Source organism: Dermacentor albipictus, chromosome 7, assembly GCF_038994185.2.
Source record: "Dermacentor albipictus isolate Rhodes 1998 colony chromosome 7, USDA_Dalb.pri_finalv2, whole genome shotgun sequence".
In the NCBI taxonomy this organism is placed as follows: Eukaryota; Metazoa; Arthropoda; class Arachnida; order Ixodida; family Ixodidae; genus Dermacentor; species Dermacentor albipictus.
Genome location: NC_091827.1, coordinates 135,328,070 through 135,344,691, shown reverse-complemented (window position 1 = coordinate 135,344,691; position 16,622 = coordinate 135,328,070). Strand labels below are relative to the sequence as shown.

The following is a 16,622-nucleotide window of genomic DNA, read 5'->3' as shown; positions in this document are numbered from 1 at the left end:
ACAACAAGAGCTCAAATTGCCACAGAAACTTCAGAAAGAGCTCTGAATGGCTGTCAGTATGCTTATTTAGCATCTAGGTGCTCGTGCTCTAACCAGAGACAATGCGTGAAAGCGTGTATAATTGAGGAACATGTCTCAATTGTGACAATGACCCCTGTAAATAATTAGTATGCCTCACCCATAAGATGGCTGTGCTGCGGCGAAGCTAAGTACAGTGGAATCTCGATGATACGATCACGGCTGATACGAATTTCTGGATGATACGAATTTTTCTGTGGTCCCGGCCGAGCCCCATTACTTTGCAACGTGTTAGAGAATGGTTGTTACGAATCAATTTTCGACCCGCGTCGGTTGATACGAAAATTACCGAAGACATTGGAAATTTGAAAGTGTGCTTGGCGAAAGCCAGACGCTGCTGCCGTCTGCGCTCCAATTCATTCGCTTTGGTGTTCGGCGATATCGCCTGTCGCTGCTGCCGCTTTCATTCTGCTTCCCTGCCTTTGGTACCCGGCGATCTAATCAGTCGCTGTTGGCGTTTCTTTTCTGCCTCCCTTGCTTTCGCATCTGGTGACATGTTCATTCGTGGCATGCGCATTCGCTCCTTGTTCTTCTGGCGTTTGGAGTTGGGGGAATCCGGCGTCCGCTGGCGCTTCCCCGAACCGCATGGCGCCCAAACACGGGCCTCTCACTCGACTGCAACGAAACGGCTGGCGAAGGAGCGGCGGTGCCACCGCCGACGCGCGCGCGCCCGTTCTACCGCTGCTGTGTGACGTCATGGTTGCTATGCGCAGCTGCGCCCCTGACCGGCGCGCCGGTTGCTAAGGAGGGGAGGAGGTTGCGCCACTGCGCGGAGGAGAGACCACAGTTGGCACGATTCCAGCGCACGGATGGACGCGACCGCGAGAATGAGTCCCACCGATGGCAGTGAAAGAGAACAGCGCGCAGTTACGCGATTTCTCCCTCTCTCTTTTGGTGCGGAGGCGCGGACGCGGCGCCGGACAGCGCGGAGGCCGCGACTGGGCGCGAAGAGTTCGAAGCGGTGGCACTTGTGTTGCTTTTGTGCTTTTCTTCATTTTCCGCGTGCCATTGGACGGAGTGGCTGCTGTGCTTCGGGCCGCGTTCATTGTGTTAGACGTGGGCGACGGCGAAGGACCCACCACCGGCGGCTGAAACGCTGCATGCGCGCTAAGTTCTGAGGCGTGCGCGAACGAAATCAGCGACGACACGGGCACGCGTTTTTATGGATTTGAACAAAGTCTGCTAATTGACCTGACAAAGAAAAAGAGGCAGAGGACATTAGAGAATTTTCTACGAGAAATAAATCCTTTCTACGTACTTGTGTCTGAGTGAGTTCACCTCTGACTCTATGATTTAGCTAGTTTTAATTGTTTCGATAATACGAATATTTTTCGTGACCCCATGAGATTCGTATCATCGAGATTCCACTGTAGTCAAGTTCAAATGATTGGGTGAAGGCAAATTTTTGTACAAAAATAACGAAATCTATGGCCGCCAGCCATACCTTTGGTTAGGATCAAATTAAAGAAAAAATGAATTAACCAGAGTTGAATTAACGGTAGTCCACTGTATCAAACTGTTTCACGATCCTTTTCAAGCTCGATAAATCTGGAATGAACTGCATACGAAAATTCGGTCATCATCTTGTAAAGGCAGTGAATTAACATGTGCTCTGCCAGTAAGCTATCGCCAGTAGCATGAATGAAGTTTTGATTTTGTATTTATAATCAATTCCAAGTTTCCCGCTCATTTTCTTGGAAATGAGGTGCACGTTAGGATTGGTTAAATATGGTATTGATACATTACGAGCTGCCATTTGTGTTTGAAGCTCTGCTAAGGGCCGGCAAAAAAATTGGCGCTTTCAGAGAGAGATAGTATGTCTTCAATGCGTCCACTGTTCCCTAGCACTGCTAAGGCAGGCATTACAGTCATTGGTGTTTTGATTCGGGTCCCAACTGGGGTCACGATTGGGGTGGGCATATGCGTGCAAATCAGTAAAACTGAAGTTACAGTAGAACTTTGTTCATATGTTGTGGGAAATGAAGTGCAATAAAAAACAGAAACTGGAAAAACGTATGATCCGAAGTCACAAAAAATATTTGGCAGACTCAACTGCAGTTGACATCTACATAATGTGAAACGTTGCACGAATTGTTGCAGCACGAAACATCAGCTGGTAGGGCAAGAACGGCCTGAGAAGCACGTTGTGGATTTTGCAGCTTCAGCAAGCTTGACTTTTTTTCTCTTCTTTTTTGGCCTGGGTTAGCAACTTCTTCAGGTGGGGCATCTTGGCGGGAAGTTATGACGTGTGCACTTGGCAAGAAGCGTTGCATCACAAAATGCCAATGCACCTCGCGCTCGTGGGGTGTGAGTGGCACAAAATGCGCCTTGTTGTTTTTCCTAATGTTTCAAGATAGTGATGGCAAACCGAAATAAAATCGAGCTGGTGAGTGACTCCGGAACATGTTGCCAGCAGAGGGAAACATGATGCTCACTTTGCACTGCCTGCAGCAGCAGGTAATGGCAAAGCATTTGGGTTATTACCAATTAAAATCATGCAGTACGCTTCCATCGTCACTACACCCCCGCGACGCACTGTGAAGCAGATAGGTGAAGATGCTTATCGCAGTAGGATTGGCGATGATAGCTGTGAATGCGATATATGATGACCCGTCAGATTTGCTGGTACCGGAAGAGGAAACCGAGTGCGTGCAGGCATTTTCACGTGACACGGTTGGGCAAGTACTGTGAAAAAGCTGCTATGGCAGGCACCTACTGCTCTCGGTCAAGCGTGCTATTCCTGGTTCCAGTGGGATACAGCAGCCGGAAAATGTACCATACGATTGCAGTTTGGTGGCGTGTTAACACTGGTGCCAAAATATCACATTTTCACGGATTGTATCAACTGGCAGAAAGAATGTAACTGTATTAGGTCAGCTTTTCTTCTTGATCGCAAATGTTGGCGCTACGAAATTATTCAAAATGGGATTGTATGAACTAGGCTATACTGTATTTGGCAAGACAATTTCAGGATCAAAATTACGAATATCTTGACCAAAAAAATGTGCGGGCACCAGCTGGGACATTTACTCAGGATTAAATTAGCAAACAAAATCAAATTAACCAAAGACGAATTGACAGAGGTTTACTGTACGAAACTGTTATATGAGCAACCTTAATTTTTGGAGGGAAAGCAGCTTGTCTGATATAGATTAAAGATATGAGTCAGCCTGTTTCCTGTCTGCTTGTATGTTTCCTCTATGTGTCTTTTTTTGGCTGGTTTTCTCTTAAAATACAATGCGCCCACTAGCCCAAGAATGTGTTTTAGTAGAATACCTTTCTCATACAGTAGGCCCTTTCCTGTATTCCAACCCAGTCTCTTTCCTGTCTTCTTGTATGCTTCCTGTGTGCATCTTTTTTTGGCAGGTATTTTCTTAAAATACAATGCACCAATTAGCCTAACTACAAGTTTTATATGTGAGTTAAGTATGGTGATAAGAACTGAAGAGTGCATTTAATTGCGTGTTAGTTTAATATGAAAGCCACTAATGTCTTGAGCATTGTTTAGATTAAAAATAAGCTGCACCTCATATTCGTCTATAGAAGCAAGAAAAATGGAGATGTTTGTCACTTGTGCATCATCTGAAAGATGGAAGAAGGGCATCCCTCACGGTTCAGTGTGTCCTGCCTGGCCAAGTTGGTAGCGGGGCTGCGCTGGATGCCACCATTGAGTGCCGAAGGTGGCAGCCCACCATCCACAGGATCTGCAGTGGTGACAATTCGAGACTCCACAATCGCACCCAGCATTGAAGGGGCTGCTGCAGCTGATGCGGAGACCTGCTGGTGGGGCTGTGGTGCAGCAGAGGCAGCCGCGGAGGCCTCTGCCTTCACTGGCAGGGCGGCTGCTGTCTGCAGAGGGCTGCGGCTTTCGCTCGAAGGAGCGCCCTGCATTGAGAGCACAGCCTTGCATGAGGAACAAGCTGATAGTGCTGTGGACCAGCATGCACACAAAGAAAAATCTGAAGTAGGCATAAACACACTTGGCAACCTTACTTAGTCAATTATTGCCCAAAGCAGTCATCTAGGTACAAGGTTTTCATTCGTTCCATTCAAATAAATACAGGTCAGGCACACATGTTCCTCGATTTTTTGAGCCCCCACTCTTCACGTTGCACTGAATAATGTAAGCAAAATCATATAAAATTAATGATGACTGTTATTTATTTTTTATTTAGACACACACTCTCTGTGATAAAGGCAGATACGACTATCTTATTAGGGCCTCCCTACCACACTGCTACAACACACTGCTTTATGAGGGTACCCCTACCCATGATTAAAGTTGCGCCAAGATATTTTTATTTTGCAACTCTCATCTTTAGTTTGTCCATGCCAAAAACTCATTGCTTTATCTTTCTCAGCCATGCACTTCAAGTTGGCAAAATACTAGACAAAAAACGTGGAAAGGCAAAGAACAGTGGAAGAAAAAAGGTTAAAGAGGAGCAGGAACAAAAAAGATTTATGAAAATATTAAAAGCAGTCACATTGCTAGGTGCCAGGCAGACGTGTGAGAAATCGCATGAGATCTAGCAAGCGACTACATTTGCTTGCAGCAATATAGACAACTGATTTACGCATTCCGATACATTATACAGCAATCTCCATTATTTCACGTGACACTTTTTTCTCACACAATACAGCACAGTCACCCCTGTGCTGTTCAGACAATGAAAAAAGCATGAAGCGAGACCCCTCATTTCCTGCCCTTGCAACACCAAGGCTACCTCATCACCTTGGAAGGCAGTAGCGCTGGAAGAACAGAAAAAGAAACTACGTCGAATGCTGGGCTCATTCTGTGAGGCTTTTTGAAGGCTACTGCCTCTGGTGTGCACTACCTTCCCCCGTGACCAGAGTTGGAGGTCACGTGTTCTGCTGAATTTTGTGGGCAAAGGCAGCTCAACTCATACTCATTTGGTATATATATTGTAAATATAATCTTCTACACTCCCAACATCTCCATAACATGTTGGTGGAGGTGTCGGGTACCACGAGTGGAAACGGAGCTCCACTGTGGACGTCGCATCACCGTCCGCACCATGAATGACTGTGAGCACTCATGATCAACGTCGCTGCCGCCTCCTACATCACCGTCGCATGCTACGCTGCTTTCACCTTCGGGTGTCGTTGTGCAACCCAAGGATCCTGGAACTTTCTGCGGGACCGATAGCACCGACAATGAAGAGTGGGTGGCCATGTGCGAACGTGTGAGTGGAATCAACAGATGAGAGGCTATGCTTATGCTAGCTAACCTGTTGTTCTACCTAAGAGGCACGGCAAAGGTGCAGTACGAATGCCACGAAAAGGAGCTAACCAGCTGGGACCAACGCAAAGAGAAATTGACAGAGTTGTTTGGCAAACCAGCCAGCCATAAAATTGCCGCAAAGCAGGAACTGGCCTCCTGTACCCAATCCCCCATGGAGTCCTATGTCTCAAATATCCAGGACGTGCTGGCACTTTGTCGTAAGGCCGGTCACGACATGACAGAAGCTAAGAAGGTCGGGCACGTGCTTAAGGGTATTGCTGATGATGCGTTTTATCTGCTCATGTGCAAAAGCTGCTCTACAGTTGATCCAATCATTAAAAAGTGCCGACAATTCTAGCAGACCAAAAGCCAATGCATCTTGCAACCCTTCGCCAGACTTCCCAATACTGCCGTAACCTTGACGTGTGAAGATCAACCTGCACAGCAGCATGCGTCGCCATCAGAGGACGTGGTGCGAATTGTTAGATGTGAACTGGATGCTATGGCGCCCGCAGCTTTCTGTTCGCATAGCCCTGATGCTACCACATTTTCAGTTCCTCTCATACAAGCCATTGTTCGCCAGGAACTTGATAACATTGGTTTACACTCTGTGTGAGCTGTCACCCATCCCAGAGCTAACGAACGCCCTACTACTATTTTCACTCCACCCCGACACTTCTCTCTGCGTTATCGCAACTCGACTGAGTGGAGAACTGCGGACGACCAGCCGATATGTTTCACCTGTTGTCGCATTGGTCAAGTTGCCTGATGCTGTCGAAACTCGTGGCCCTCAACACCTCGCACGCTGACCAACATGAGCCGGTTTGATGGAAATGCCTGCAATGTTTCGGCCACCGCCTAGTCTAACAGCGCCGACAACTCTGCTAGGAACATGCGGTACAGCCGCTCATCATCGCCGCGCAGACACCAGTCTCATTCACCACAAACACGTCGCCCATCTTCCCGTTCACCGCAGCCACGTCACCTTTCGTCCCCCGTGGCTTTTGGCTGCACCCTTCCAGACAACTAAGAAACGCAGGCCTCGAAAGTTGTGCTGCATTGTCTACTACCGCAGCAAATTCTTTGTCTGTGCCCACAAGGAGAAGTGTAATATACGTTAAAATTGACAGTGTACCTGTCCAAGCACTCGTCGCCACTGGAGTCCACATATCTGTGATGAGTGCTAGTCTACATAGACGTTTAAAAAAGGTCCACACCCCAGCAGCTGCTCGAGTGCTTCCTGTGGCTGATGGCGGCATGCTGGTGGTTCTTGGAATATGTACTGCATGCTTCATTATAGCCGGCCACCCTACTTCTCTTCTCCTTGCTGTGATCGACAACTGCCCTCAAGACGTTATCCTTGGACTGGACTTTTTATTCACTCATTCTGCACTCATCGACTGCACGACCGGTGTTCTTCAGTTGGAACTGCCTCTATGCACTTGTGGTGCTTGCTTCACGATGTGCGTCTGTCACCCGAGGCAGTTACTTACGTCACTTTGACCGTGCAGCCACATGTACCTGACGGTGAATATGTGCTTCGCCCCATCATCGACTTGCTTTTGAACCGGAAAGTTGCTGTTCCGTATACGTTGGTCACAGTTACTAACAATGATGTCGTTCTACCACTTCTGAATTTCAGCCTGTGCCCTCAAGTGATTCCAGCGGGCATGTTCTTGGACAGCGTTTCTAGTGGTTCCGAATTTGACATTGAGCGTCTGAATGCCGATATGGCTTATTAGCGCCAATTGCAGCTCACAGCTCTGGTTCCTTAACAGATGACTTCGCGAAAATCTCTGCACAGGCCTTCGACATATGTCCCCTGCTTGAATCGTACAGTGACATCTCTGATTTCGGCGACAGGCCTTTAGGCCAAACATCTGTCGTTCACCACCGTATAAACACTGGAGACACGAACCCTATTTGTCGGCATCCCTATCGGGTATCGCATGCTGAACTTCGAGTCATCCAATCAGAAGTGGACAAAATGCTCCACAAAGGGGTCATCGAGCCATCAGCCAGCCCTTGGGCTTCGCCTGTCATCCTTGTGAAAAAGAATGATGGTACCTGGCGTTTTTGCACTGATTATCGCCACTTAAACAAGATCACGCGAAAAGATGTCTACCCACTACCACGCATCGATGACGCCTTGGACTGCTTGCACGGAGCTAAATACTTCTCGTCCCTCGATCTTCAATGTGGCTACTGGCAGATTTCAGTAGATGAAATGGACCGGGGGAAGACGGCCTTCATGACGCTGGATGGCTTATATCAGTTCAAAGTCATGCCATTTGGCCTATGCAATGCTCCTGCGACATTTGAACGTATGATGGACTCTCTTCTGCGAGGTTGCAACTGGACCATCAGTCTTTGTTACCTTGACGACGTTATTGTTTTTTCTCCCACGTTCGGCAGCCACCTTACCTGACTCGCTGCAATTCTTGTGATCTTTTGAAAAGCCACCCTTCAACTCAACTTCATGAAATGCCAATTCGAGCACCGTCAAATTACCATGTTAGGACACCACGTTGACGTATCCGGTGTCCAAGCAGATCCAGAAAAAGTTCGCGCTGTACACAGTTTCCCTGTGCCACGTTCTGCTTCTGACATGCGCTGCTTCGTCGGCTTGTTTTCTTACTTTCCCCGTTGCGTCAAAAACCTCGCTGACATTGCTTGGCCTTCGACAGATCTTCTAAAGAAGAACACACCATTCTCATGGGGCCCAGAGCATGCTCACACGTTCACCGCTCTTATCGGGTTTCTGACCACCCCTCCAATACTTGCCCACTTTGATCCATCTGCACCAACTGAACTCCACACTGACGCAAATGGCCACGGCATCAGAGCTGTTCTCGCCCAACAGCAAAATGGTACCGAGTGCGTGATAGCTTATGCCAGCCGCCTGCTGTCACCTGCTGAGAGAAATTACTCCGTCACCAAGCGGGAGTGCTTGGCTTTAGTTTGGGCTGTCGCCAAGTTCCAGCCATATTTGCACGGCTGTACAATTTTGGTCGTAACATACCACCACGCCCTCTGCTGGCTGTCTTCCCATCGGGAGCACACAGGACGGCTTGGTCGCTGGGATTTGTGGCTACAGGAATTTTCATTTATTGACAACTATAAGTCTGGATGTCTGCACAAGGATGGTGACCGCCTCTCGCATCACCACGTGGATCCTCCCGATCCTGTTGCGCATGGTCCGGTGACCTGCGTGTTGGCTTTGACTGACATGACCAACATGCACGCTGAACAAACACGCAACGCATTCTTACAGTCCAGAACCGCCAGAGTGCAATCTGGCAGCTCAGACGGCACGTGCCGCATGTTCGTGTTGAATGACGGCATCCTCTACCACCGCAATATCAATCCTGACGACCCTGACTTGCTCCTTGTCCTTCTTCGTCTTGTGCGATCCGTCGTTCTCGAACAACTTCACGATGCACCAATGGCGGTACACCTTGGAGTTTTGCGCACATACGATGACGTACGATGCCAGTTCTTCTGGCCGGGTCTCTACCACTCTGTGCGTTGTTATGTCGCAACTTTCGAATTGTGTCAGCACCAGAAGAAACCTCTCCTGCCACCCGTGGAGCGACTCCATCCAATTGAAGTTCCCTCTGAACCAGTCTTTCGCATAGGCCTTGACCTGCTTGGCCCTTTTCCGATGAGAACTAGAGGGAATAAGTGGATCGCCGTCGCTACTGATTATGCGACATGCTATGTGATAACAAAGGCATTGCCGACTAGTTGCGCAACAGATGTCGCCGATTTTCTCCTTCACAACGTCATTCTCCAGCATGGTGCACCTCGACAGTTACTTACAGACCACGGCCACTCGTTCTTGTCTCGAGTTGTCGACGACCTCCTCTGCTCTTGTGCCACTGAGCACAAGTTGTCCACTGCCTACCGCCCACAAATGAACGGTCATACAGAACGTCTGTACCGAACACTCACAGAGATGCTGTCGATGTACGTTTCCAATGATCATCACGACTGGGACGTCACGCTGGCCTACATGACATTCACATATAACTCGTCCCAACATGACACCGCAGGATATTCACCCCGTTATCTTTTGTAAGGTTGCGACCCTACATTGCCCTTTGACACCATCCTACCTTCTGTGCCCTGAATTGCTACTGAGTGCGCTTGCGAAGTCATCGATTGCACTCACACAGCGCGTCAAGTCGCCCGATCTTGCTTATTAGCCTCGCAGCATTTGCAAAAAGAGCATTACGACCGGTGCCATCACGATGTTCAGTTCGCCTCAGGTGCTTGGGTGCTGCTTTGGTCACCATGTCGTCGGGTCGGCCTCTCACAGAAGCTTCCCTCTTGCTACACAGGGCCTTATGAAGTCCTACGTCAAGTTAACAACGTCAATTATGAGATCGCGCCGTTACAGTTCAATCCATCTTCAAGTTCGCCGCCTGTTGGCGTCATCCACGTTTCACAGCTGAAGCCATACTTCGCTCACAGTTCTTCGCCTACCATGCGCCGAGACGGCGTTTCACCACCCGGGGGTCCAGTTATGGAAGGATGAACGAAGTGAGGAAGAAGATCGGGAGACGCTGGCTGCTGCTGGTTGTTGGTGGTCAGCCATTTAACTACTCGGATTCATTTTGTATATATATTTTAAATATAATCTTCTACACTCCCAACATCCCCGTAACAACATGTTCCCATTTCATAGGATTTTCTAGCACGCACATTCACAATCCTGAACACAAAAAAATGACCTAATACAGTTATGCTTATTTCTTACTGGTTGATACACTCCCAGAAAACATTACTTTGCAGCGGCCACGTTCAATAGAAACATGTTCAATACATAGTACTATGCCACCAAACTGCAACTGTATGGTACATTTTCCGGCTGCTGTATCCCACGAGAACCAGGAATGACACGCGCAAGCGAAAGCAGTAGGTGCCTGCCGCAGCAGTTTGCCCGCAGTGCTCGTCCGCCCGCACCATGAGAAAATTCCCACATGTACTCGGTTTCCTCTTCCGCTACTGGCGACACCTCCTTGTGGGTCGTTGGATGTCACGTCGTTGCCAATCCTATCTTGATGAGCACATTCACTAATTTGTCTCACAGTGCGTGTGCGGCACAGCCCAGCTGGAAGCACACTACCACACACCTTTAAGAGGCAATAACTCAAACGTGCCGCCGTTCCCTACTACAGGCGCCGTGAAATGAGCGTCATGTTTCGTTCTGGCGGCATGGTACTCCAGCGTCGCCCACAAGCTCGATTTTTTTTTTCAGTTTCCCATTGCTGTCTTAAAACACTACACAACAGGAAAACAAGAAAGCGCGTCTTGGGCCCCAACAGCTTGACCAAACATGTCGGTGTCTCGCGTCAACAATTGTTGCCAAGCATGCAAATCGAGGCTTCCTCCCAAAATACCCCACTCAAAGGAGCTGCTGACTGAGGCTGATATTGAAAGAACAAACATAAGCTTGCTGAAACCACAAAAATGACAACGCAAGTCTGGGACTGTTCAGGCCCCAACGAGCCGGCGCGCATCAGCATATCGAACTACAGCTCAGACAACTTTCTTCCTTTCAACTTTATTTCGCATTTTCGTTCCTTTTTACAGCAAAACAAAATGCAAGGGCAGCAACAAAAAGCTGCACAACCTTGACGAAGTTCCTCTCCCCTTTCTTTGACAACCAGCTGCAGCACATTCACCAAAGCATGTGTTAGATATCTACAAAACGAATTGATATTATACATGCATCCATATTCACATCAGAACATCCATAAAATTTATATATATTCACATTTGTGCAGATACGTATCTACACCTATGCAACATCTATACATATTTAGATCTATGAAGCCATACATCTTATCCAAAAAGAAAGAAAAAAAAGACGATCATGTAGAAATGATAAGCAGCACCTGTAAAAATATATGTTAAAAATAATACCAACAATTTTACTCGGAATGTAACGGCAACATTCAACAGAACATAGAAATGCGGAACGATGGAAAAGCAAAAGATATGGAACATTGCAAAAATTTTCAAACCTTGCAATTTAGAAAATTTTACCTTTAGTAATTAAATTTAATTTCAGTGCCTTTCTTGTGATAGCTTTAGTTCGGTATGGGAAGCATACCGTATTTACTCGCATAATGATCGCGCCCCTTAATTTTGTCATCAAAATTCGATTTTTTTTATTTCCCGTGTAATGATCGCAGCCTGAACTTGTCGCAGCGATATGTCGTGTGCCAAGTCTAGCTAATATTAATCGCGCTTACCATCTGTCGAATGCTACGCGAATGACTCTTCATGACAAACCAAGCGGTCTGCACGCACCAAACATTCTTAAGTAGATGCGTCATTTCATTACTTTCATCACTTTCTGCACATCCACGACTAAAAAAAAGCTGCAACCAAACTTGCCTTTATTATGTGTAGGCTTTATAATGGTTGTGGTCAACAACAACAAAAAAGGCGCCTTTCTAGTCTTCTCATCTGCACTCGTGGGCACGCAACAAATTGCGAGCGGCAACGATAGTAGCCACGTTTACACTGATACATTAAAAGTGTACCCTTTTCATACGACGACGCTTGTAACACAGCTAAGATATTTACCCACCCTTAGCGGAAACATGCCGTATTAGGATAGTAGTGAAGACAGATGCCGCAGTTTCTGCAGCATGTCGGTCATGTGTTTCTATGTCACTGGCAACTAAGTGCGCCCATCTGTTTCTGTCCCCTCAAAGACATGGCTGTGTTATTGCCACAAACTTGCCGATATTAACAATATTATTCATTACTGACATGGAAGAAACTGTTTCAATGCACGTAATGTACTCACGAGAAGAAAAAAAATCGCGTTCGGTTTGCTCCGCCTGCCGCCATTTTTCTTTTGGTGTTCCGGAGCAAATGCGGGACGAAAAAAAATTCTTTTTTTTTCGCAGGAAATTTAACCCGCCTAACGACCGCACCCCTGATTTCGCGTCAACTTTTCTGACAAAAAAGTGCAATCATTATGCGAGTAAATATGGTATATCACGTTTACTATTCTCGGCACCTGGTACTGCAATCGCCTGAAACCGTAATTAGTTATTGTGAAAGGTAACACCCACTGGCTCCATTTTCTGAATTCATATAATGCTCACTTTGATTTGACTAAGTTGCACAAATTCATGAAAGCCTTGTTTTTACACTGAAAATATTACTTTTAACGCAACCCCTTATAGTGCAGGACTGGATATAATGCAATCTTTTCCGACTCCCATTTATCTTCCTCTAGAACTTCATGTATGTGCACACCGCTTATAGTGGAGTGGTGAAATATGACATACAGGTTATAGTGCAGTTGCCAAGCAATCCCAGGCATGAGAAGCAGCGAGTGTGCCTCTCCACGAGGTGCCCAGGAGAGAGCGACGAGGGCAATGCGGAGGAGGTACAGAGCAATGGAATGAACAAGGAACAGAGAGAGAGAGAGAGAAAGAGGGAAAGCCACACTAGCTCCACGGGGGTTGCCTAGGAGATGGAAAAGCCTTTTGACCTGGCTGCTTGTTGGCAGCACACATACTGTACTGAACGCATGCCCATTGTAGCTCTTTGACTCTTTAGCTTGTATGCGGAAAGTAAATACAATTATCAATTGATATTTTTCAACACCGATGAGGTTTTCAAAAATTTCTAAATTATTGGGCAAGCCGGAAAAACTAATTTCGACACTAACATCAATTTGCAGCTTTTTTACAACTCCAGCACCAGAGAAAAATCGATCGAGGCCACGAGTGCGTTTCACATTTGTCATGAGCCAATAAAGAAAGAACGAAGAAGAAAGAGCAGAGCATAAAAAGAGGACAAGAAAGCACGAGGAGTAAGTGGGGAAAAAAAAAAGAAGTTAGAAAATAAGAGCACCCGAATAAAAAGAATACAATATATGAAAGAAGAAGTGCAAAAGTGCATGTGGAGCTATGTGGCCAACGGGAAAAAGTGATACGTAGCTGAAGCAAGCGGCCCAGCTACGCTCTAAAACAATGAAGGGCAGAAGGAGCTGGAGGCCGGACAGGGCGGGTGGAGTGCGGAGATGGAGGTGACCCAGTGGAAGCTGCTCTTCAGCTGCCGCGGCTGTGACTCGCAAGCTGAGCGGGCACTCCACCGGAGACCACACGGCTACAGGCTGATGGAGTCATTTCCAGGACTATCCACAGGCTGAAAGGAGTCGACCGGGCGATCCAGGTGCCTCGGTCCCCCCGCTCTGCCCCGACTCCCTCACCCGATCAACCGTGGGCCGAATGTCGGGCGCAGCGACAACTAGACACGGCTACGTCGACGGACTTGATGCAAATATTTTAAACTTCCTAACATGTTGTGTGTAAGGACTTTAGACAACATGCTCAATTAACTCACTTTGTGGATAGTTTATCATGTGTTAGGTTTTTCGGCTATTACGTTTGTAACGCGTGCTTTCTTGACATATGTATTAGTCTTATGCTCATGCCCTATAAAGGCTTTCCCTAACTCAAACGTTCCTTGCGTCGTGTTTACCACCATGAGACTTTGACAAAATATTGGCGAGCCTGCCAGAATTAATTTCCCGAATACTTGGTCTCGCACTTCGCAGGAACATGGATTAAGAGAAGCTGTTGTGGGTAACCAGTTCTCTGCGACTAAGCCACAAAGAATCGCTTAGCCTTTTTGATTGAGCGCAAAAAGAAGCTCGAGAAGCATGCGAAGCCAAAAAAGAAATTTTGTTGTTAAAGTTGCATTTGTCCGATGTGTCTATCGGAAGAGATGACGCAGACAGATCGTTTGTTTCTTCGTAAATGGAGCCGCAAACAACAAACAACAAAAACAATTTGTTCACGAAAGTTAATGGCTCCATTTGATGATAAGAAAAATGACCTTGAAGCTTATGTGCATTGTTTTGAACGAACTGCTTTAGGACAAGGCTGGGAGCGATCTGAGTGGGCGACAGTGCTTAGTTTGTGTTTAGTAGGAGAACCCTCGAATGTGTTCGGAAGAATGCCAGCTTCTGAGTCAATAGACTTCAACAAAGTCAAGAAAGCACTACTGCAGAGATTAAGGCTAACTGCAGAAGGATTCCGTGAGAAATTCCGGTATTGTAAACCAGAACAATTAGAGACTGGTAAGCGGTTTGCTTGCCATTTGACAAATTATTTTGATACCTAGATGGATGGAAATGGCAAACACAGAGATGACGTATGAAGGAGTCAGGGAGCGCATCGTGATTGAGCAGTCCTTGATTTGTTGTAGCCCAAAACTCAATGTTTCTTTTAAGGAACGCCCACTGAAATGTCTAGATGACATTGCTGAATCTGCTGACCAATATCTGGAAGCGCAAAGCTTGAAGGATTGAGGTAAGAACAAAGAAGAAACTCACAAAAGAGAAGATGATGTAAACCAAGTTAGGTAAAATGCAGTACCTAAGGTACTTAGATGTTTCCTGTGCAATCGCGTCGGTCACCATGCAGTAGATTGTTATGTAGGAGGAAAGCCACCAAAGGCGCATATCATTTGTCAGCACTGCAAGAGATAAGGGCACTGCACAGAAGACTGCAGGCAACAGAACGAAGAAAAGGCGGCAGGTGTGGTTTCCCTAAATGGTGGAAGGGCAGCAATCATCGCAAGAATCGGCCCAGGATACCCAGGATACACATGATATGGCGAAAACCATGGTTTCGGACAACAAGGACACGTTCGAGCAGACGAGGATGTCACTGTGTCTTCCTGTAGTTGACGGAGAGATTAATGGAATATGAGTCTTGGTTCTACGAGATAGTGGCACCAAATCGGCCTCGGTGTGACAGAGTTTGATTCAGGAGAAAGACCTAACAGGAGAAATAGCAGCGGTTATCATGGTCGACAGCACGGTTAGGCATTTATCCGAGGCCAGAATCCTACTCCCTACTGCTCCGGATGGCTGATAGTCAAGAGCGTAGATAAGCCACTAGATTATTTAATACTGGGCAATCTACCTGGGGTAAGAAGTGTGGATGACCCTGATACGAAATGGAAGAGCAGCCACACCGACACGGGAAAAGCAAAAGAAAAACAGCAGGAGCATGATCCTAACATGGCAACACAAAAAATGAAGGCTACGGAGGATAGTCCAGCAGTATCGTTGGTGGTAGCTACAAGATTCAGTACGCAGCGAATATTGAGGGCACTGAAGGTACCTAGAACCGAAGTACTTTCGGTGACACTAGCATAATTTGCAGAAATGCAAAGAAAGGATGATTCCATACAAGCCTGCTTTGAGAAGGAAGGAGAGTAGATGACAAATAAAAGAGCAAAGACCATTTTCGAATTCCAGAGGAAAAATTGATTGTTGTACAGAAGGTGCAAGTTTACCTCAGACAGAGAAGTGATGCAGTTGATGGTTCTTAAATCACTATGGCAGACGGTCTTGAATATGGGGCACGACAGCATCACGCTGTAGCTGTGTCTGTGTATCTGTTTCTTTCTTCGTCCTCGTCCAGTCGCGCTTATACACTCTACCATGGATTCTAACCAACTAGCCTGCCAACGTGTTTTAATCATGGCCAGACACCAAGGCTCAAGAACGATGGCTAGTGAAGTAATTCGACAAGCGGTTGGCAAAGAACGAACGCTTTATTAAAGGTTAGTGTAGCTTTTATTGTCTTTATCTTGTGATGTCACCGCAGCAACTGCCGATTCCCAAGGGGTGTGGCCGGTGAATGTAACAAAATAAACACGTGTCAGCGGCGCATGCTGATTCATAACAATTCTTCCCCCTTAAGGAGTGAAGCCATCGGGGGGCCAGTGCTTCCGTTTCGACCTACGCAGTGTCACTTCAGCGCGGTCAGTCATTTGCGTCTCACTGGTAGCACCCTCGGCTTCGGCCCACCCGTCAGAGGGCCTTCGAATGTCGGTGCCTATTTGAGCCTGACTGTGACTCCTGTCATGTCCTTGAGACTACGAGTCTGCCACTGCGTTCTGGCTGCCTTTAGCCATTGGTACTTGCATGGGGGCCTTGGGTTCCACTGCTTCTCCTCCCACACTGGTCCTCCTGATCTTTAGCTGGTCGAGGTGGCAGCAATGTTGCTACCCATCTGCAGTCTTTACCGTTGCCATTCGCGAGCCTTCGGTGGACTCTACCGAGCCTGGTTTCCATTTGTCACCTACTCCGTAGTTTTTGAACCAGACGTTTTTGCACAACGGTTGGCCACTGTTGCACGCACCTACAGAAGGGAAAGGTCGTGACACGACGTAGTGCAATAATGAATGTGGCTGATATCCGAGAAGCATAGAAGCGGGGGTTTGCCTATTTGGCAAGGGAGTACACCGA

At 47.1% G+C, this 16,622-nt stretch overlaps 1 protein-coding gene across 3 annotated transcripts in view; it reads right to left on the bottom strand.

Moving 5' to 3' along the window:
• Window positions 1-16,622, bottom strand: part of LOC135911545 (1-phosphatidylinositol 4,5-bisphosphate phosphodiesterase classes I and II-like) — a 590,731-nt gene that overhangs the window by 213,707 nt on the left and 360,402 nt on the right. For all 3 annotated transcript variants that reach the window (XM_065443866.2, XM_065443867.2, XM_065443868.2), the window contains one exon: window positions 3,690-3,963. In XM_065443866.2, coding sequence (XP_065299938.1) covers window positions 3,690-3,963 — 274 coding nt within the window. The remainder of the gene's footprint in view (window positions 1-3,689; window positions 3,964-16,622) is intronic.